The 21,176-nt window shown below is 40.2% G+C and overlaps 2 protein-coding genes across 2 annotated transcripts; one reads left to right on the top strand and one right to left on the bottom strand.

The window, feature by feature from the left end:
• Nucleotides 1-1,593: 1,593 nt before the first annotated feature.
• Nucleotides 1,594-2,034, bottom strand: LOC127137349 (uncharacterized). The gene has a single exon (XM_051063820.1). It carries the CDS (start codon nt 2,032-2,034, stop codon nt 1,594-1,596), a length of 441 nt encoding a protein of 146 aa, XP_050919777.1.
• A 4,338-nt stretch (nt 2,035-6,372) lies between these two features.
• On the top strand, nt 6,373-13,619 carry LOC127075393 (uncharacterized). The gene is made up of 3 exons (XM_051016868.1): nt 6,373-6,973; nt 9,026-9,088; nt 11,808-13,619. Exon 3 carries the CDS (start codon nt 11,838-11,840, stop codon nt 13,476-13,478), a length of 1,641 nt encoding a protein of 546 aa, XP_050872825.1. The 5' UTR covers nt 6,373-6,973; nt 9,026-9,088; nt 11,808-11,837; the 3' UTR covers nt 13,479-13,619.
• The last annotated feature ends 7,557 nt before the right edge of the window (nt 13,620-21,176 follow it).

Raw genomic sequence — 21,176 nt, 5'->3', positions numbered from 1 at the left:
GTATTATGTGTTGATTAGAAGAATATTAATTTGTGCATTTAAAATGATTTGATCCTAGTTCTGTCAATATTTTGTTTCTATGTAAAAAATGATACATGCCGGTCAAAATGACCTTTAAAACAAATTATATATGGAAATAGATAAGATTTAACCCCTCGGTTATTAACTAAAACCGATGTAATATAACTTGCTTCCTTAGATTTTTAGTTTTTACCAATATAACTTGCTTCCTTAGATTTTTAATAAAACCGAGAGGTAGTGTGGCGAGCGCTTCATAGTTTTGAAAATAAAAATATGTTGTTGCTAGGGATCAAACTAATGACCTTTTCAATTATAACCTCAGTTTTTAAATAACCGAGGGTTAAAATGGCCAGTTTTCATGTCTCCCTTCATTACCTCGGCCGTGTAGCCAAGGTAAAATCCATTTCGCGTCCGAGGTGAGATATGCTACTTGTAGTAGTGGAGGGTGGAAAGATTAAATATTTCAAGTCAAATGGTTATATAACATGCTATGTCACCAAAAGAAATGACTCATGCTCTTAGTGGTTAAACAAGGGATCTAAACATTTCATACTGGCTGGCTCAAAAAAGACTCAGATTTTCCACAAACAAGTCACATAGTTTGTAATTCATCAAAACTATAGTCTAAGTAGAAATAAAGCAAATTATAAAAAAGAACAATTATATGGATGTTCTCATAAAAAGTAAAAGTAAATAATTGAATTTTTGGCTCAAGCCTTAGTAGTTAGGTATCTAGAGATTGAGCACATGTCAGTTGGATATTCTCTTCTTCTTAAACTTTCAATCTGTTTCTGAAACATTGGTTCATACTTTAGTTTCTTTTCATAGGATTTTTCTTTTGCATGTCTTGTTTTTCTTATCATTGGTAAGGCATTGTAAGAAAACACCGAACAAATTCATTCATTGATTAAATAACAGACAATTTACAAAAATAAAAATATAAAAAATGACAAAACAAAATAAAGCTAAATAACACAAATCTTTGGGTTGTCACCCACATAGTGCTTATTTAAGGTCCTTAGCTTGATTATTTTCTTCTCTAATTGTGTTCTTTCTTCAAGCATGTATCATTGTTTCTAATTGGTTTGAAATCAAAATTGGTCTCGTGTATGCAATTAGTCGGATTTCTCCCATTTAGATCATATTTATTCCAACCACATGTTCCCCTATTCTTTCTCACTAATCTTCTAGGTTTATATTTTTTCAAACTAGATAAAGGATTTTAAACTCGATCAGGTGGTTTCAGTTGTTTTATCAAGAGAGAAAATGGTGGAGGATTCACTTTCATTTCAAGGATCTTAAACGTTTGAGCTTTTGTTGCCACTAAGACACTTGGTTTCGGATTACTCAGGTCTCACTTTTTAATATGACATGCATGTACTCCTTGACTTATTTATCTCGTCCTTCCTCAATCATAAAAAAAGCAACTCACTTGATGACATTCCTCGACTACATCAACTCTATAGCATTGAAGGTTCTCTTTTTATGTTTCATTGCTTCAAACACATTAAACACAATCTGCTATTTGTTGAATCTCAAAATTAAATCTCTCAATTCCATATTAATTAGAGCTCAACCTGTTTCTAAGAATGATCCACCTAATATTAATGGTGTTTCAGAGTCTTTGGGCATATCAATAATAAAGAAACCAGTTAGAAACAATAAATAATTGACTCTAACTAGTACATCTTCAAGAACACCATATGGATAGGTGACAGAACAATTATCTAACGTCAAATTCATCCGAGTTTTCTTTTGTTTACTAAAATTTAACTTTATCGTCATGGAAAGATACATAAGATAAATGTTAGCTCCCAAATCACACAAAGCAAGACCAATAGTTAGTGAACCAATAGAACATGGAATAATAACTCTACTTTGATTACTGAGTTTGGATGGAAGCTCTCGTTGAATTATTGCACTACACTCTTTCACCAAAGTGATATTCTCATCATACTTCAATTTACACTTTCCCGATAAGATCTCCTTCATGAATTTAGCATAAACTTGCATTTGTTAAAGAACTTCAGATAATGGAATGTTAATTTGTATTTTTGTCAGCATCTCTATAAACGTTTTGCATTGACCCACTTCCATTTATTTCTTTGGTTTCTTTTTCAAGATTGGGTAAGATGGTTTGATGTAGTTAGGTAGCTATGGGTTCATTCAGAATTTGCTTCTCTGTTATCCTTAAATGTGAGTTTCTATCTATGAGTTTGTCAAGGGTGTCCCCCATAACTTGCTTTTCACAAGTTTCCTCACTTTTTTCTCCCTCTGATTTTTCTCAACCTCTTTTTCATCCTCCTCCTTTTTTTCACTCTTTTTCTCACTCTCACTTGACTCCTTTTTCTTATTAATAACCTTTTGGTTTAAAGGTACCACTCTATTTTTTCAACTTAATGGCTTTGCAAGTTTTTTTCCTCCGGGTTGTCCATCATGTTTCCAATAAATCTACCACTTGAACTAGCTTGTTCTTTCATTTTTCGAGATAATTAACCAATTTACATTTCCAATTTTTTTATGGATGCTTCAGTGTTCTTACTCATGGTGTATTTATCATTGGCTATTTCCATTTGAGTTTTAAACATTGCGTCCTGGTTCTTTCCAACTTGTTCAAAACTTGCTTGAGTGGATTTCATAAATTGAGCTAGAGCCTCTTCAAGTTGAGATGGTTTCCCTTGTTGTTGTACTTGAGGAATTTGGGGTGCTTGAGGAGCTCCTTGGTTGTTACGCCACTTGATATTCGAGTGATCCTTCCAACATGCATTATAAGTATTAGAATAGGATTTACCTCTTTGAAAATGTCAAACATAATAAGCTTCTTCTATATGCCATTACCTATTAAAGTCACACTGTAGTGTTTGAACCTAACTAACATTATCCTAAACAATATCAGTTGTAACTAAACTGTCTTGAAATAACCCCAAGTTAGGATAATATTCGTGTAATTGAATCTACTTCAAGTACACCATTTGGTTTGACTCCTCGGTCACTTGTTGAAAAATATTCATTTTAGCACATTCTTTCGATCAAATCTTTCACCTCGTCTTCATTCATAGTCTTAATGGTACATCCAGTTGAGGCATCCAAAAGCATTCTTACTTGATCTTTTAGACCTTTAGTGAAACATTTCTAGCACATTCCATACTAATCATCTTTTAATTAGGATATCTTTTGAGTAATAATTTAAATCTTTCCCAGGAGTCAAGAAGAGATTTCATATCACCCTAATCAAAACTGGAGATGTCGGGCCTTCTTACCAAAAACTAAGTAGTGAAAAATATTTCTAAAAACTTGTCTTCTAACTCAGTTCAGATTTGAATGGTTCCATATGGTAAACAATGTAGCCAATCTTTTTCTCTTCTAGTTAAAGAAATCCTAAACAACTTCAGCTTTATCGGACTCTCAGTTACTCCACCTGGTTTGCACATAGAATAAGTCTCATAAAAATAAATTGAATGCTCCCATGGATCTCTAACATCACTTCCATCAAACTGGTTATCTCCCAACCCCACAAGAATAACATTTTAATGTTAAAAATTAACAGGATTAGCCGGTTGGAACCCGAGAGATATCCTTCCAACGCTAGTTCTTCTAAAATAGTCTCCCATGGTCAGCCGACGTGGATTGACCTTGACTATCTCTACTTATTCTTTCCTTGTTAACTGCGGTAACTGAGTTACTTTTATTATTTTTGTCATTGTTAATCTATCATGAACCTCACATAAACAAACAAAAAATTCAGTAGCACTGCACTAATTAACAATAACTTAAAAAATAGAAAAAGAAAATAACAAGAAAATAAAATAGAAAATAAAAATAAAAATAGAAATAAAAATTAAAATTTCAAGTATTAACAAGCAAAAAAATATATAACAGAAAATAAAGCAAACTAAAATAAAAAATAAAGATAAAACAAAAAATAAATAGTAATGAAGAAAATAACAAACTAAAACTATTTAAAAAAAAGCAAAGCAACTAAAAAAAGTCCTTAGAATAACAATAAAAGAGAAAATAAATAAAAACAAAGAAAATTTAAAACAAAACCTAAAAATAGAAATAAAAAATAACAAACGAAACACAAAAATTACCTTGTTGAAATAATCAATAATTTTCGAAAATGGCACCAAAAGCTTGATGACTTTCTTAACAAGTGTACTAATTAAGTTAGAGTAATAAAATAAACTTGTGTCCACAAGGATTGCACTATTTTAACGAGTTTGTAATTCATGTGATTTAAAAAGTAAAGTCGGGGGGTTTCAGATAGGTTTTGTGGAAAATAATAATACAAATAAAATTTGATAAAAGTTCAGATAATGAGAAGGAGATTAGATGTCATCAAAATCCCTTAATTTCCCCCTTTTGATGATTGTACATTATTTGAATCGAATTGACATATAATTCTATGGTGAATTAACAATACCATTATACTGAATTTCTTGGTGTACAAATCACTAATTAAAATTACAATTCCCTAATTCCTTAGGCAAAATCGAAGTAAAACTAAGCGATCTACGTGCGTTAATTCTCTATCCATAACTAATAATGACCTAATCCTAGTTAATTACAAAGTTGAACAATTTCTCTATGCGCGATCGATAAACTTACGGTTAATAATCCCTTCTCAGCTATTTTCACTTTGCACGCTAATAAATACACAAAAAGCATTAAGATTAAAAACAATGGAATAACAATTATAAATTCAAAGCATTCAAATAACATCAAACAATCATATGATCCAACATAGTAAATCTTCTAAGACCTAATCAAGAGAAATCTACTCATAGTTTAACAATGAAATACCATGAGTTTGGATTAAGAGTACATGAAAATCAAGTACTAATAATATCTTGAATGAATCCAAAACTCTAAATCCGCACTTTAGAACTCCTGACTGTCACTTTCTATCATCCAAAGTTCAGAACCCCTTTAAAAGTCTCTTTTTTCTCCTTTTAAACAGCTAAAATGTGTCCATAAAGTAACCTGACATGCACAAGATGCTCCCGATCATGCACATGATATTATGCCATCTCACCATCATGCTAAAGATCCTTGAGGCAATGCAAATGCAATATTATAATGCCCTGAGGGATCTTAGGGTCAAAATTGGGGTCTTACAGATGCCCCTATTTAAGGTCATTCTAGCCGGAGAAGTGAAGGTTAAAATCTTCGTCTCGACGGGGTAGAATGGGCTTAAATAATAACAAAGAGACGAATTTTGGTCCCTAATGTAGCACCTCAAATTTGCACCTATCATTGTACATATCATTTCATATTAGGTCATAGCATATCATAACCCATTGCATAACATTTGCATTGTTCCTCAGTTGCCTCAAGAGCAAGCAAGCAAGAATTAGGTCAAACTGATCAGGAGGTCAGTCAACCAACCAAGCAAAGTTGTTTCTCAAGGAATCAAGCCCTAGGGTTTGTCCAACAAGTTCACATGACTTGGAGGTTTTTTTTGAAGTGTTCAAGTCAAGGTTTGAAGGCTCAGATGTCATCAGTCAATGCACAGCCAGGCAAAAACCCTAAACAGTCAACAATCAGTCAAAGCAGTGGATGGTGGCCATTCTTGTGGAATTTGGGCACCATGATCAATAATCAAGAGTTCATATGTCTTGGGACATCATTTGAAGTCAAAATCTCAAGGAATTAGGGTTTGGAATTCATCAGAAGTGCACAGTCAAGTCCAAAACCCTAGAAAGTCAAAGTTGGTCAACTGTGATTGATTCTTGGGATTTGGTGGATGGAAATGGTTTGAAGGAGCTTATTCATGTCCTAATAGGTCTCATATGTCATGGGAATCAACATCATGGAAGAATTTGAAGCAAATCAGAAAATTTCCCAAAATAGAAACTGGACCTGTAATTTCAACTGCCAAAAATGGAAACTTCTTGATCTTAAACTTATATCATGATACAAGCTCCAAATGAATTTTTGCCCAACATGAAAGTTGAAGATCTTGTTCTCCCATTTTCAAAAAGTCCAAGAACTCTCAAATCCCATGTATGGTTGTCAAGATATGATCCAATCATTTTCATCAATTTTTGAACTTCAACTGAGCATATCTCCCAAACCATAAGGCCAAATGTGGTGGGGTTTTTTCCTACAAACCCCATTTTTCATCCTCTTTCCAAAAATATGTATTTCATGACCTAAAACCTTGCCAATCAAAATGGCATTTTTGGACCTATTCTTTTAAAAATCAAAGTTTGACCAAACTTTGACTTTTTGAATTAAAACTTTTTTCACCATTTGGCCAATTGAGATTGCTTTTATATCAAATTTGAGACATGTTCCAATTCTTAAACCATGTTCATATCACCATTATGCCACAATTATGGACCAAAATGCATATGTGACAAATTTTGCAAATGGCTTGAAACAAGTGAGACAAAGCTAGCAATTGGTGTACAGACCACAAACAACATTTGCAAAGGTCTGTTTACAGCATTAAGGCCCAAAAACGTGCAGCACTTGTACCTCCATTTCCACTTGACCAAACATTAGCAATTTATGCATTTAACTTCATTTGAGCTAATCCAACTTAGGACCTCTTAAACCAAGCTTAAACAGTCATATTTAAGGTTATTTTCTGTCAAACAAACCCTAGTAGCAGCTGCCAAGACATCAGAATCTCTCATTTTCTCTCATCTTGCATTTTTGCACTTTGCATCTTTTCTGCCAAAAACTCTGAATGAACCACGAGCACCTTTGTTTTTCCTCATCTAGCCAACATTGTAAGCTCCTACCAGCACGAAATACCAACTGTAACGACCTCATCTTGTTCTGTTTTCCCAAAGCTCCTTCCATGGCATATCTCGAATGGAGCCCTTCTAGAGTTTGTTGAGCTAAAACTCAGTGTTCATCCATCAAAGCAAGCTCCGGTGAACATCTGTTTCAGCCTGTCGAGACCAAACAACATCGGTAGCATCATTGTCTTGCCGGTTGGGTAAGTTTTCGAATCACACTACTCCAAAAATCATGCCATGTTTTAGATAGGTTACATCTTGCTGAGTCCAAAAAGCTTTAAGTCGTGTTAATTGGTTGCTTGAGTCAAGAGAAATTCAGTTTTTAAGTTATGCATCCAAACTTGTTTGTGCTATTTGCTTCTTTGTTATCCCAAATTAGTGTTTATAATTATTACAGTATTAGTGTACAAAGAAGAAGGAACGCAATGATATATGGGTTGTCGGTTTTGATGAAGATTTTGTGCTTCTGTTTGTTTTGGTGATGAACGCATGAGTACTGAGAATTTGTTCTGCAATGTGAAATCTGGAAATTCTCTTTGCCAATGCCGTTAGCTCTTTAGGTTTCCATGCGTACGCGGTACATGTGTTTTTTTTTAAGAATTTTCTAATTGGCCCAGCGCATTATCGTACTCGCGCGCTATTGGCCCTTGGTTTGCTGACCAGGTATTGTCCCCCCACTAACCTAGCAAAGCGCAGAAGGCTCTGTACACAGCAGGTGCCTGTCCCTTTTTAATGCCCACTTTACTGCCAATGCGCTGCACATGATGTTTCTTGAAGGAGCATTCTTATTGGTTATGCGTTTTTACCCTGCTTGCACGCTATTGGCCGTGGCTTTTGTTGACCGGGTTTTGACCCACTAACTTAATTGAAACGCTGAGTTTCATACTCAGCAGGTGTGTTTCTTCTTTTTTTTTTTAATAATTGTTAAATAACATTTCCCTTCATTTTTTTTTATTATTATTTCATTTCTTTACAATATTCAAAAATTCATAAATAATCAAGGGATGATCCAATTGGGATGGGACTTTTTGCATTATTCTCCATTTTTCATCTAGTTTTTTATAAGCATTTTTATTCAAATTGTGCTCATGTGGAAAATTTATTTGGCTAGGGCTTTGTTCATGTGACCATATCTTGTACATATTGCCAAAACAATTGTGAAATACTCATGTTGCATCCAATGCCTGTGAAATTTTTTGTGGTGAAACTAGACACTCTGACCTTCATTTCCATATAAAGTTTGTGGATTTCCCATTTGTGGTTTGAGAGTTATGATTTTTTGAAGTCATGTGTCATATTTGGTGCTACAACATGATCATGCATTTTCCCTAATTTTGTTCACATGCCTCCTTGCATCCAAATGACTCCAAATTTTGCATGAATGATCCCTTGTATGTCTATTTGATGTATGAATTTTCTTGGAAATTAATCTTGCTGTTTTCCATTTGATTGTGAATTTTCTTCCATGCTTGGTCATTTGTTGACTTTTTGTGCTATGCCTTGCCAAATCCTTTGTGAAATTCTCAAATCTTATCACATGACCATGAAATTTCATATGTGATAACTAGACTCTTTGAGCTTTGCATTGGTGTTAATCTCACTCATTTCTCTTCTGTTTTCAAATTGATATGTTTTTTTGAAGTTGACCCATGCTTGTTGACTTTCACCATGCTTACTTGAATTTGGTATGACTTCATGATTTTAATTGCCTGCCTTCCTCTCACCCAAATGCCATGAAATTTTACATGTGTACCATGTTAGATGTTAGGATTGGTTGTGATTTATTTCATGATTTTTGAGATTGTTTGGGTTGACTTTTGATGCAAGTCATTCTGTTGACTTTTGTATGCTTTCTTTGCCTTACTTTGACTTCAAATGTTCATGAAATGATCATAATGCATGATATGATTGTGGGCCCAATTGTGATTGCTTTCTAATTGGTTGACTTTGACTTTGAGTTGACTTTTCTTTGCTGCCTTGACTTTTTCTTTCATCTTTGACCCTAGGCTAGCCCTAGTGGTCCTTTGGACTTATGTTGAGTTCATCTGTTTCAGGTTGAGCACAATGCTTCAAAGATCACTCAAACTTGTTTGAATTTGATTTGTTTATCCCATGCTAACCTTTGTTTTGCAGATGGTTTGACTCATAACTTAAGTCTTATGCTTTGCTCAGTTGATCCCCTGTGTTGATTGTTTGCCATTTCTTTTGATTTAAACTTTTGACTTGTTTACTAATAAGTTTGACTTTTTCAGGTACTTTAGTTGCTTAAGTTCTCTGAACTTGCTTGCTTTGCTATTTTAGCATTTGCTTTTGAGGTATAAACCTCTCTTTCTTCATGTAGTCTGGAGACCCGGTCTGTTATTTGACCGGGCAAACTGTCTGAAGTCCTCCTTAAGAGGCAATGCCTGTGTTTGTTTAAAATTGTCCCTGTACAGAGTCAAAGACCTCCTAAGTGAAGAGGCAATTGGTGGAAGGTAGGGATATGCAATCTATCCCCCACTATTCCGTGTGTCTTCTGTCTTGCTCACACCACTGTGTTGATGCACTTCAGATAAAAACCCAAGATCTTGTGCAATTGCACAGTTGAGTCAGTTTAAATGTGTAGAAGGGTTCCCACTTTCTGAACCCACACATTCTTGTCAAATGCTCTCCCAGGCCAGGGATAGAAGCAATGAGGCACACCCCTCATCTCCTTTCATCTGCTTCACCTTAGCCTCTCAATGGCAAGGTTAAGAGCAACACTTACCCCATTCCAGTTGGCCCTAGTGCCTAACCTTTGATGTTTGAACCCCTTGTTGGTGTGTTTATTTTATGCTATCTGTGTTTGTGATTGATTTGTTTGCCTCTTTAGGTTTTAGTTTTGCTTGCCCTTGTGCAATAGGCTTGTGCTTGACTTGCTTCCTGTGCAAGTCAAGTCTGTGTGGCTTAACCCTTGTGTGAGCCATACTTAGAACTGTTCGGCCGAACTACGGCAACTCTGATTCTCATGTTCAGATGAGATACGTAGGCACGAGACGCGATGTCTTGCCGAGTTTGATTAACGACTAACAGCTAATCCTTGCTTGCTTTCGCCCTCGTTGCGATCCTTTCTCTCGCCCTCGTTGCGATCGAGACTTTCCCTTTCTCTTGCCCTAGTTGCAATCGAGTCCTTTTTCCCTGCCGGCCGAACTACGGCAACTCTGATTCTCACGTTCAGGTGAGATACGTAGGCACGAGACGCGATGTCTTGCCGAGTTTTGACTAACTATTAACACTGATTTCCTTTCTCTCACCCCTGTTGTGATTGAGATATCCCTCTTCTCTTGCCCCAGTTGCAATCGAGACTTTGCTTTTTCCTGTGTCTGTTCAGGATAGGTTGGCCCTTGTGCCATTTAGCTAGAAACCTTAACTTAGGGTTGACTTTGCATGACAACATCTAGGCTCGAGTTGTAGTCTCCCTAGAGTTGTGTCTCCCTTTGTTATCTGGTTAGGCTAGATCCTTTGTCCCTGCGTAGGGGAACTACATCGCCCTGATCTTCACACCAGATGAAGTATGTAGGCAGGAGATTGAGCTGATCTCTCCGGGCGCCTTTTCTTTTCTTTCGTGTGTGTTGCTTGACTGTTATAGGCTCGAGTCCCAGACTCCCTATCTATCTGTTGTGTTGTTTAGGTTCGGATGTCAACGTAAGTCCAGCAATTGGCATTTGGGCTCCACGTTTGCCTCTTTGTGTGTGTTTAGGTTCGGATGCTGACATAAGTCCAGTGATTGGCAGTCGGGCTCCACGTTTGCCTGTGTTTTGTTTTGTTTGCGTGCGTGTCAGCCGAGCTACGAATGCTCTGGTTCTTCTCTCGTCCGAGAAGATACGTATGCATAGGATACGATATCCTAGCGAGCATGTTTCGTTTCCCCAGTCCGAACTACTTCGACTCTGATGTCTATGTCTGATAGACTAAGTAGGCCCAGGATGCGACATCCTGCCGAGTCAGTTTCAGTCAGTCTCTTTCGTTTCTTTCAGCCAGTGTGTGTGAGTTTGAGCAGTGTTTTAGCAACCATTTTCCTTCCTTTTGTGCGTGGATCCCGTAGAGTACTACGGATGCGTAGGGTGCCTAACACCTTCCCTTCGCATAACCGACTCCCGAACCCATCCTCTTTGGTCGCGAGACCATGTTCTTTCCCAGGTTTACTTCGAGCATTTCCTTTCCCTCTTTTGGGATAAATAACGCACGGTGGCGGCTCTGTTGTTTCTTTCTTTTCCCGCCGGTTTTTCGCGCGATGCGACAGCTGGCGACTCTGCTGGGGAAATAGAGAAGTTGACCTATGCTGGTCCATCTTCCCTGAGCGAGTCTCTCCTAGCGCTCTCTAGGATTAGGGTTTTGGTTGCTTTATTGCTTGTTGTATTTTATTGCATTCATTGTATATATGTACATTTATTGTTTGCATTGATTGTGTGCATTGATGTTTGCATTTCATATTCATTATTCATTGCTGGCTGGCTGTCTGTTTTCTCTGTGTGGGGGGGAGTCAGTCGAGGTAAAAGGTCCAATACCCAGACCATGAGTGCAATCTAGGATGATTAGGAATAGAGTGATTCATGGGAAGCGGGTGGTATGGCGCCACTTAGCGGAACATTGATATCACGAGCAGTTCAGACCCTGGTAGGATACTGTCGTTACATACTTCGGGTGTGTATATGATAGTATTTCTGCGAAAGGTTATTTATGCTGCGTTTCTCTCAGCTTTACCCTGGCCTAGACTACACCCGTGAGTGGGGAAGGGTTATTCATTACAGGTACCGTTGGTGACTTTGGTTCTGATGGTGACTTTGTGTTCAGACAGTATTCAGTTAACCCTAAGTTGGATTTATGTTCCGATTCCGACTGAAGCTTCGACCTAATCAGAGTTTGCACAGCCAGCCGTGTCTGCATCATGTGCATCATAGCATGTTTATTTTTTTCAAAAGAAACGCATTGAAAAAAAAAAAAAAAAAAAAACACAAAAAAAATCGAAAAAAAAAAGAGAAAAAAACTAATCTCTGCATGCATATCATTTCTCAGGTACATTCCAGAGCTTGTCTACTGATAGAGATGGCAACAGTTCCTGAGCTGAAGCGGAAGACCTGTTCCTACAGTTTCCACCGTGAGCCATTGACTCCACTAGTAGAGTTGGGTAGCCTCGTGACAGACGATCGACTGAAGAGTTTTGTTGGGCGGTATGGAGATCTCTTGACAGTGCTGAAGACAGTAGTGGATCCAGTGCCTCTGCAGACACTACTTCAGTTCTATGATCCAGAGCTCAGATGCTTCACATTCCAGGATTACCAGCTTGCACCTACTCTCGAAGAGTATTCCATCCTGTTGAGTATCCCTGTTCAGCATCAGATTCCCTTCTTGGACGTCCCCAAGGAGGTCGACTTCAGTTTGGTTGCCAGAGCTCTCCGGTTGAGTGTTGAGGAGGTTGGTAAGAATTGGAAGCCCTGTGGGGAGGTTGTTGGTCTACCGTTGAAGTTCCTGTTGAGGGTAGCCAGAGTTGAGGCAGATAAGGGGAATTGGGAAGTTTTTCACGCTCAGTTAGCCGCCATGATCTATGGGATCATCCTATTTCCTAGTATGCCGAACTTCATAGACCATGCTGCCATCAGCATTTTCATCAGAGGGAACCCAGTCCCTACCCTCCTAGCAGATACTTACTATGCCATCCACAGTAGGCATGGTAAGGGTGGAGCCATCAGGTGTTGCTTACCTCTCCTGTATAAATGGTTCATGTCTCTTCTGCCAGCCAGTGGACCATTTGTAGATACCCAGAGCACTCTGAAGTGGACTCAGAGGGTCATGTCGCTCACTTCCTACGACATCAGGTGGCAGTCGTACCGGATGAATGTGAAGGATGTTATCTTAAGCTGTGGCGAATTCCGGGGCGTGCCACTCATAGGGACCAAGGGTTGCATCAACTACAACCCAGTTCTCTCCCTTCGCCAGTTAGGGTTTGTCATGAGTAGAAGGCCGCTCGAAGCAGAGATAGCTGAGAGTTTTTATTTTGAGAAGAAGGATGACCCTGCTAAGTTGGAGCAAATAGGGAAGGCCTGGAGATCAGTTGGGGTGAAGGATGGATCCGTCTTAGGGAAGAAGTTTGCCATTGCAATGCCCGAATACACCGATTGGGTAAAGAAGAGAGTGGAAACTTTGCTGCTTCCCTACGATAGGATGGAGCCGTTGCAAGAGCAACCACCTTTGGTACTTGCTGATAGTGTGCCTGCTGAGCACTATAAGCAAGCCCTGGTGGAGAGTCGGCGTCTGAGGGAGAAAGAGCAGGACACTCAGATGGAGCTGTACAAAGCTAAGGCTGATAAGCTGCACTTGGCCCATCAACTCAGGGAAGTGCAAGGAGAGAATGCTGGCAGAGCAAGGAATAAGAAGAGATCATATGATGAGATAGAGTCCATGTTGGATACAGAGCATAGGGAGTGTCTGAGACTGCAGAGAGCAGAAGTCAACTACCAAAAGAAGATCAGAGACTTGGAGAAGCAACTCAAAGACAAAGACACTCAGCTGAAGGAAGAGATGGAGTTGAGACAGAAGTCAGAGGATTATCTTGGAGGAGAAGTCTTAGAGCTCAGAAGACAATTAAAGGAGAAGATCACTCCCCTACCAGATTGTTCAGAATGCTCACTGTTGATAGACCAGTGTCATTACCTGAAGACCCTCATTCCAGAAGACCGTCTACCGTAGACTGTATCTTTGTTTGTTTTTTTGTTGAGAATCACCTCCAGGCTTGTTGGATGGGATTCTTTTTCTTTGTACTTTGAGAATATTCTGCTGATCTTGGTTGTATGACTTTTCTACCCTTATGTATATGTAAGGCTATCAGCATCTCCCTGTTGTTCATTTTTTCCTTGTATCTGTTGTTCTCTTGTTGCTGCAGGTTGCCATCTTTTGAGGATGGATCAGGCTCTTTGAATGCCTGAGAAATGAGCATATCATGTGCATCATACGCATCATTTAACATCATACTCGTATCATTTGCATAACAGGTGTTCTTGTGCTGTCTTCTCACTCCGGTCCCTTTGTCAGGCAGGATAGCTGATCAAAGACCACACCGGTTTTCAACCAGGCTCAATCAACAGAGGAGTATGGACCAGGTTCAAGCCGAGTTGGCTGAGATGAGGGCAAACATGGCCCGGTTCATAACAACGATGCAAGGAGTTGTTCAGGGGCAAGAGGAGCTGCGTGCCTTAGCCCAGAGACTGGAAGCCGTGATTCTACCAGTCCACTGTGCTCCACCAGTGGATGTATCCGTTCATGAGAATGCTGCGGTCACTATTCTCGTCGATGATTGTGCCGTGGGTGATGAATTGAAGGGGATCAGAATCAGTGAATAGCCTCTTGCTGCAGAGACTGTTAAAGTCAGAGCAACCCGCGCTCCGGTTCGCCATCCTGGCTCTTCAAGTTCTTCCGGTTCTAAGAAGCCATCCTCTGGGGCACCCAAAAGGGGAGAAAGTGAAACAAATGATGTGCACCATCGGAGGAGTGCAAACGGAGGACAGTATCGTCAGGCCACTGCTGTGACTATTCCAGCAACTCAACCTCAACAGCAACAGAGAAGACCAGCTCAGCAGCATCAGCGTCAGCAACATCGTCCTCAGCAGCAGGCTTCTCAGCCTCACAATGGTAATCAAGCTGGTACAAGTAATGAGAGGAAGAAGATCATTTTTGATCCAATCCCCACGTCCTACGCCGAACTGTATCCCTCTCTGTTAGAGCGGAACTTGATTACTCCCAGAGACCCGCCGCCCATTCCCGTCAACCCTCGGTGGTGGTATAGGCCTGAACAGCATTGTGCGTATCATTCGGGTGCTCCTGGTCATGACGTGGATAGTTGTTTCCAGCTGAAGATGAAGGTTCAGGACCTTGTGAGGTCAGGTATTCTGATTTTGGAGGACTTAGGTCCCAATGCTAATCAAGTTTGAAGACAACAAGTCCTGGGCTGGCGCCGACTTTTTCCTCAGAAGGGTTGTTCGTAAAGCAGAAGCTGCTGATGCAAGAGATATTGACAGTTGTCATCCCCGGTGGGATCTATCACAATTGGGTCACTGTGGGCTTTCCTACAGTTGTTCATAAGTCTTTGTAATAATCACTTCGTTTAAAAACCCTTCTCCCATGCCAAAAGGAGAAGTGATGACATTGTTGGCAACATTTTGTGCAATGATATTTTCATTCAAATAAATTCATGTTAAAACATTTGTTTTTCCAATTGTTTTCCCTTTTCGCTTTTTGCATGAAATTGGTGATCACAAAAAACCTAAAAAACAAGAATAAAAGCAATCTTTTCATCTGCATAACGAGTGTCTTGTTTGATTTTCAAAAACTTTTCATATCAAAATCATTATGCAGGTTGTTTCTTAAACCCATTGAACATAATGATCGGACGTCATCTCCCAATTTTGAATTCCCTGTATTCGAAGCGGACGAAGATGATGTTGAAGGGATTCCTGACGAGATTTCCCGACTTCTTGAGCAAGAAAAGAAGATCACTCAGCTGCATCTCGAGAATCAGCAGAACAGCCAACTGGGGCATTATCAAAAAAAAAAAAAGAAAAAAAAGGAAAGAGGAGGGTGCAAAATCAAAAGAAATCAAAAGCAAAATCAAAAGCAAAATCAAAAGAAAGAAAAATCAAAAGAAAACAAAAGAAAATAGCACCCTCAAAGTCCCAAGTTGACTGATGCTGAATTCGATCAAAAGCAAGAGATCAACTGCCATGTGTCATGGTCAGTCATATCAGCAGAGAGTAAAAAGCATTCAACAAGAAGGTCAAGTCTCGTGTGTTCCGAGGGACCTTGTGCTCAAGAAAGTCTTGTCTTTCGTGCCCGATTCCAGGGGCAAGTGGACTTTACAAGCTAAGAACGTCCATACGTTTTCAAGAGAGCCTCTTCAGGCAGTACTTTAACACTTACATCAATGGATGAAGAAGTTCACTCGTCCTGTAAACTCCGATGCAGTCAAGAAATACTTCGCCTAAACAAAAAAAATCAAAAGCTCGCTAAGTCGAACACCCCAAAGGGCGACTTAGGCAAAAAAGAGCGTCTCGGTGGATTGAAAACCCGAAAGGGCGATCCAGGCAAAAGTTAGAGACATTGAAAAAAGAATTCGCATCCCGCTAGATTGAGCACCTCACACTGGGGCAATCTAGGCAAAAATTAGGGATTTGGCAAGTAACTGCATCTTGACAAGACTGTGCTGTATATCTGTCATCCGTCAGGAATTCTCGATTCGTCATCGACTGAAGCTCTGAATACATCGAAAATTCAGAATGGTAGAGGAAAGGTTATTATGTTCAATGTAGCCCTCTCCAATATATATCACCGATTTCAAATTTGTACAGATCTATGGAGTCTCGCCCTTTGCAGACTACCATTCCATCACATCAATTTGAGCTTTTAGCCATTTGTTTGCACTCTTATTTGTTTTAACTCAACAAATGTTTTGCATGTTTTAAATGATAAAGTATCATTGTTTTCAAAAATAAACAAATTTTTCAAAAAAAATTGTTCTTAAACAAAGTGAACATTCCCGATGACGGAAGGATACTTAGGAGACCCACAGTGCTCTCCCGGGGGTGGTATGATTACCAACAGGTAAGACATTTGTTCGTATCTCGAGCATGGCTGTATCTTTGTCCTGCAGAACCTCGTATGGTCTCTCCTCAGTGAATTTGCCTGATGCAGCGTTGGTTGAAGTTGTTCACCTTCATGTTCCCGGCAGTACAGATTCTTCCTCCAAATCCCTGTTAGCACCTATTGTGGGGCATCCCTAGTAGAGTGCTGCTTGAGCCCTACCGTGGGACATTCCCAGCAAGTTTGCTGTTTCGGACATTATTGTGGGGCAGCTCCCCTAGCAGAGTGTTTACTGAAGACTTCAACTTTCGCCTCTCCAGCAGGGCAGTCTTCCTCTCCACCAGCCTGGGTGTTTTTCTTTGAAGATTCAGTATTCGGTGGATTGACATCCCAGTAATCCGGCATTCTCTCAGATAGATCCCTCAGCGGAGTTTGCTTGCACAAGGAGCTTTGTCATTGCCTTTGTATTTCTCATCAGAAATTTGGTTGCCTCTTGGTACCTCTGATTTCCAGCACGAGTTGTTGTGGCGCGTCCGCCAGTATGTTGAACTCTGTTCTCCGGTTGTGACCGACGATCCCTCCGGAAGCCTCTGGTGGCCTTCCTCTCATGCAGGATAAGTGTTCCCTGATATCCCAGTCCCCAGTGGATTTTCTTTGCTCTCCGGTGGCTTTGGTTTTCTCTCCGGACGGTTGATTCCCGGACTTGCGTGTTGGACATGTCTGTTTGTCAACATTCATCATACATTCATCATGCATTTTAGGTAGAATGCATACATGCATAATCATAGCATTCGGATACTCATGTTGCAGCTGTTGCCGGGTATCTGTTGATGGTTGCCTCCTGCTATTTGTTGATACAGAATCTCTCCAGTAGATTTTCCTCAAGCAAATATGGGTGTGTCCGATCTCTCCATGTAGAGTCTACCCTTTAAGCAGAAAGTGTCTGTCCTTTCTTTCCATTTCCCCACTGAGATACATCCTCGTGGATGACGGTTGCTTCCGTTCCCTCCCTAATGGGATGGGTTTTCCCTATTGAGTTCTTTCCTCATTAGGACGAGTCTTGTTTCAGTCTGCCTTTTTGGATCGATCCTGAATTGGCTTCCTATTGGCTGTCTCTTGTGCTTCCCTGGGGCATAAATGAATAGTCGCTCACTAACCGGCACTCATTCATCTTATCCTCAGCGGAATTTATTGGCTTCTACCTACAAACCGGTAGCTGTAAGTCCTATCTTTGTGGTTTTCTACCCACTAGCTGGTAGTTGTAAAATCCCACATCCCTCCCCTTGTTGGAGTTAACCCTTTGTGCTCATCCCGATGATGACTGGTTACTTTTTCCGTGGTTTTCTGCCTACAAACAGGTAGATGTAATCCCCTCTTTGTGGTATTAATGGTCTTGTCCCCTTTGGATACTTGCCTTGATCAAGCAGTATTGTCCCCATTGGGTCTTCACTTTCTTTTTGGATACTTGCTCCGAGTTAGCAACTTTATCCTCTTTGGATTGGTCATCTTTGCATACCTAGCCCTGGTACCGATGCTTTTCTGTTCGGTCGATTATTCATTTAACAACCTACAACCCGGTTATGGATAATCTTCCATGCGAGGTTATTATCTACGTTCTGACGGCTATAGATAATATATCTCATGCACTCTTTGGTCAATCCTTCGATTGTTATCACCAGTAGAGTAAGATTCGTATTCCTTGTGGAATCGAATGTTCATCCTTTAACAAGTTTGCCTTTGCTCACTTCAGGATGTTTTCGGTCGATTATTCATTTAACAACCTACAACCCGGTTATGGATAATCTTCCATGCGAGTGTATTATCTACGTTTTGACGGCTATAGATAATATGTCTCATGCGCTCTTGGGTCGAAGTCGTCCTCCCCAGCAGAGTAAGATTCGTATTCCTTGTGAAATCGAATGTCCATCCTTTAACAAGACTGCTTTTCTAGCCCTCTTCAGGATGCTGAGTGTTTTGGAACACAAACCAATTCACGCCTTGGTCGGTCACCCGTTTCATACCTACAACCCGGTATCCATGGTGTTCCTTCCTGTTTGCTCGCTGTCGTGACCTTGATCCCCGAGTGGAGCGGGTTTCACGAAATATTTCTCCAGCAGAGTTCATCCCACCAGTGGACTGAACAGGTTTCAGTAGCAGGTCGATACCTGCATCCCCAGCTGAGTTTGATTCTACTCGTGAACTGTGTGGGTCGTCCCCGGCAGAGTAACAGATATTTCCCAAAGCAGGACCTATTTTATCTGAGGTTTGTATGAGCCTTATCCCCAGAAGAGTTACCTGGATTATCTTCCCCAGCGGAGCTTTCATTTCCCTAAGCGGAATTTTTGTAGGTTGATTGGGCTATCCCCAGCAGTTTACCTTTGCTTTCCCCTAGCAGAGTTGCTTTTTTACTCCCCAGCGAGTTGCCTTCTCTTCCCCTAGTGGATTTGTGTTGTTGGTTCCCCAGCAGTTGTGTTGTTCCCCCAGCGGGATTATCTTGAAGATTCTTCAGCACAGTCGTCCTGTGTACTCTCCCCGCAAAGCTTACATCATTTTGCATTGCATATAGTAATCATTGCATCCTCAAAACTGCGTAGCATTTCCATTCCATATGGAGCATTACGCCATGGAAAAATTCAAACATATGCATTCATGTGTTCGAAACCACATCAGACTGTATCCCCCGGCAGAGGCGGATCATCTTTATTCAACGTCAGCACCAGGTCTGCTACAGTTGCTTCGACAGCATTCAGAATTGTTATCCCCACAGAGGTTTATTTCCTCACCTGATGGTGACAGAGGTTTATTTCCTCACCCGATGGTGACAGAGGTTTATTTCCTCACCCGATGGTGACAGAGGTTTATTTCCTCACCCGATGGTGACAGATAGTTTGTTTCTCCCCAGTGAGATCCCCGAGCAAGTGATCAGTCTTGCTTTGACATATCTCAGATATCGTTCTTGTGATACCAGTAAGTGTCATGTCAACACCCGCGTGTGTTCTATCATTTTTGGTGTCGGTAAACACCATTGTTTCGGTGTCGGTAAACATCGAGTTCCACTCAGTCATCGGTAAATGTCTGGTCATTCTTTTTGATGTCGGTAAACATCATCTTTCGGTGTCGGTAAACATCGAGTCTCACCCCAGTCATCGGTAAATGTCTGGTCTTTTTTTGGTGTCGGTAAACACCATTGTTGCGATGTCGGTAAACATCATCTTTCGATGTCGGTAAACATCGAGTCTTTCCCTCAGTCATCGGTAAATGTCTGATAAATCCCCAACAGAAATCCCCAGTAGAGTCATCTGTAAATGTCCTACCCGGTTTTCAGTTGCAAATATTTGTTTGTCTCTCACCAATAAATTTCTCATCCCAGTCATCGGTAAATGTCTGGTCATTCTTTTTGATGTCGGTAAACATCATCTTTCGATGTCGGTAAACATCAAGTCTCATCCCAGTCATCGGTAAATGTCTGGTCATTCTTTGTTCTCTCGTCAATAAAATCAAAATCCCCAGAAGTCGTCGGTAAACGTCTTGTCTGGTATCACCACAAAGATTTTGTTCCTCCCCAAGCGGAGATGCCATCGGTAAATGGCCCAGTTTTCTTCGATATCGGTAAATATCGAATTCCCAGTTGCAGCCACCATCGGTAAATGGTCTTGCTAAGTTTGACATCGGTAAATGTCAAGTTTCTTTGAAGCCACCATCGGTAAATGGTTTTGCTTCCTTTTCAACATCAAACTATTTCCCAGCAGCCATCGGTAAATGGTCGTGCTGAAGTTGATATCGGTAAATATCAAAGTTTTAACCATCGGTAAATGGTTTGTTTTTTCAGAAGTTATTTTCCCAGCAGCCATCGGTAAATGGTCGTGCTGAAGTTGATATCGGTAAATATCAAAGTTTTAACCATCGGTAAATGGTTTTGTTTTTCAGAAATTTGTTTTCCCCAGCCGCCATCGGTAAATGGTCGTGCTGAAGTTGATATCGGTAAATATCAGGTCTCCAGTTTCCAGCCATCGGTAAATGATCGTGCTGAAGTCAATATCTGTAAATATTGAAGTTCCAGTTTCTTCAACCATCGGTAAATGGTTTCGCTTTTCTGAAGCTGTCTTGCAGTTTGTCATCGGTAAATGACGTGGTTCTCCTATATTTCATCCAGTCGGTGCAAATTTCTACGGTTCTTTTGTATTCAATCCCTGTTTACCCTGAAAGTCTGACAGCCATTGCTGTCATCCGTTCGGGTTCCCAGCTGATTGAATAGGGGCAGCTGTAGCACCTCAAATTTGCACCTATCATTGTACATATCATTTCATATTAGGTCATAGCATATCATAACCCATTGCATAACATTTGCATTGTTCCTCAGTTGCCTCAAGAGCAAGCAAGCAAGAATTAGGTCAAACTGATCAGGAGGTCAGTCAACCAACCAAGCAAAGTTGTTTCTCAAGGAATCAAGCCCTAGGGTTTGTCCAATAAGTTCACATGACTTGGAGGTTTTTTTTGAAGTGTTCAAGTCAAGGTTTGAAGGCTCAGATGTCATCAGTCAATGCACAGCCAGGCAAAAACCCTAAACAGTCAACAATCAGTCAAAGCAGTGGATGGTGGCCATTCTTGTGGAATTTGGGCACCATGATCAATAATCAAGAGTTCATATGTCTTGGGACATCATTTGAAGTCAAAATCTCAAGGAATTAGGGTTTGGAATTCATCAGAAGTGCACAGTCAAGTCCAAAACCCTAGAAAGTCAAAGTTGGTCAACAGTGATTGATTCTTGGGATTTGGTGGATGGAAATGGTTTGAAGGAGCTTATTCATGTCCTAA

The sequence above is a fragment of the Lathyrus oleraceus genome, chromosome 4 (genome assembly GCF_024323335.1).
Source record: "Lathyrus oleraceus cultivar Zhongwan6 chromosome 4, CAAS_Psat_ZW6_1.0, whole genome shotgun sequence".
In the NCBI taxonomy this organism is placed as follows: domain Eukaryota; kingdom Viridiplantae; phylum Streptophyta; class Magnoliopsida; order Fabales; family Fabaceae; genus Lathyrus; species Lathyrus oleraceus.
This window is presented reverse-complemented; position numbering and strand designations above follow the sequence as displayed.

Coding starts and splice junctions, on each gene's coding strand:
- LOC127137349 (XM_051063820.1), bottom strand. CDS start 2,034: ATGCAAGTTTATGCTAAATTCATGAAGGAGATCTTATCGGGAAAGTGT.
- LOC127075393 (XM_051016868.1), top strand. CDS start 11,838: ATGGCAACAGTTCCTGAGCTGAAGCGGAAGACCTGTTCCTACAGTTTC.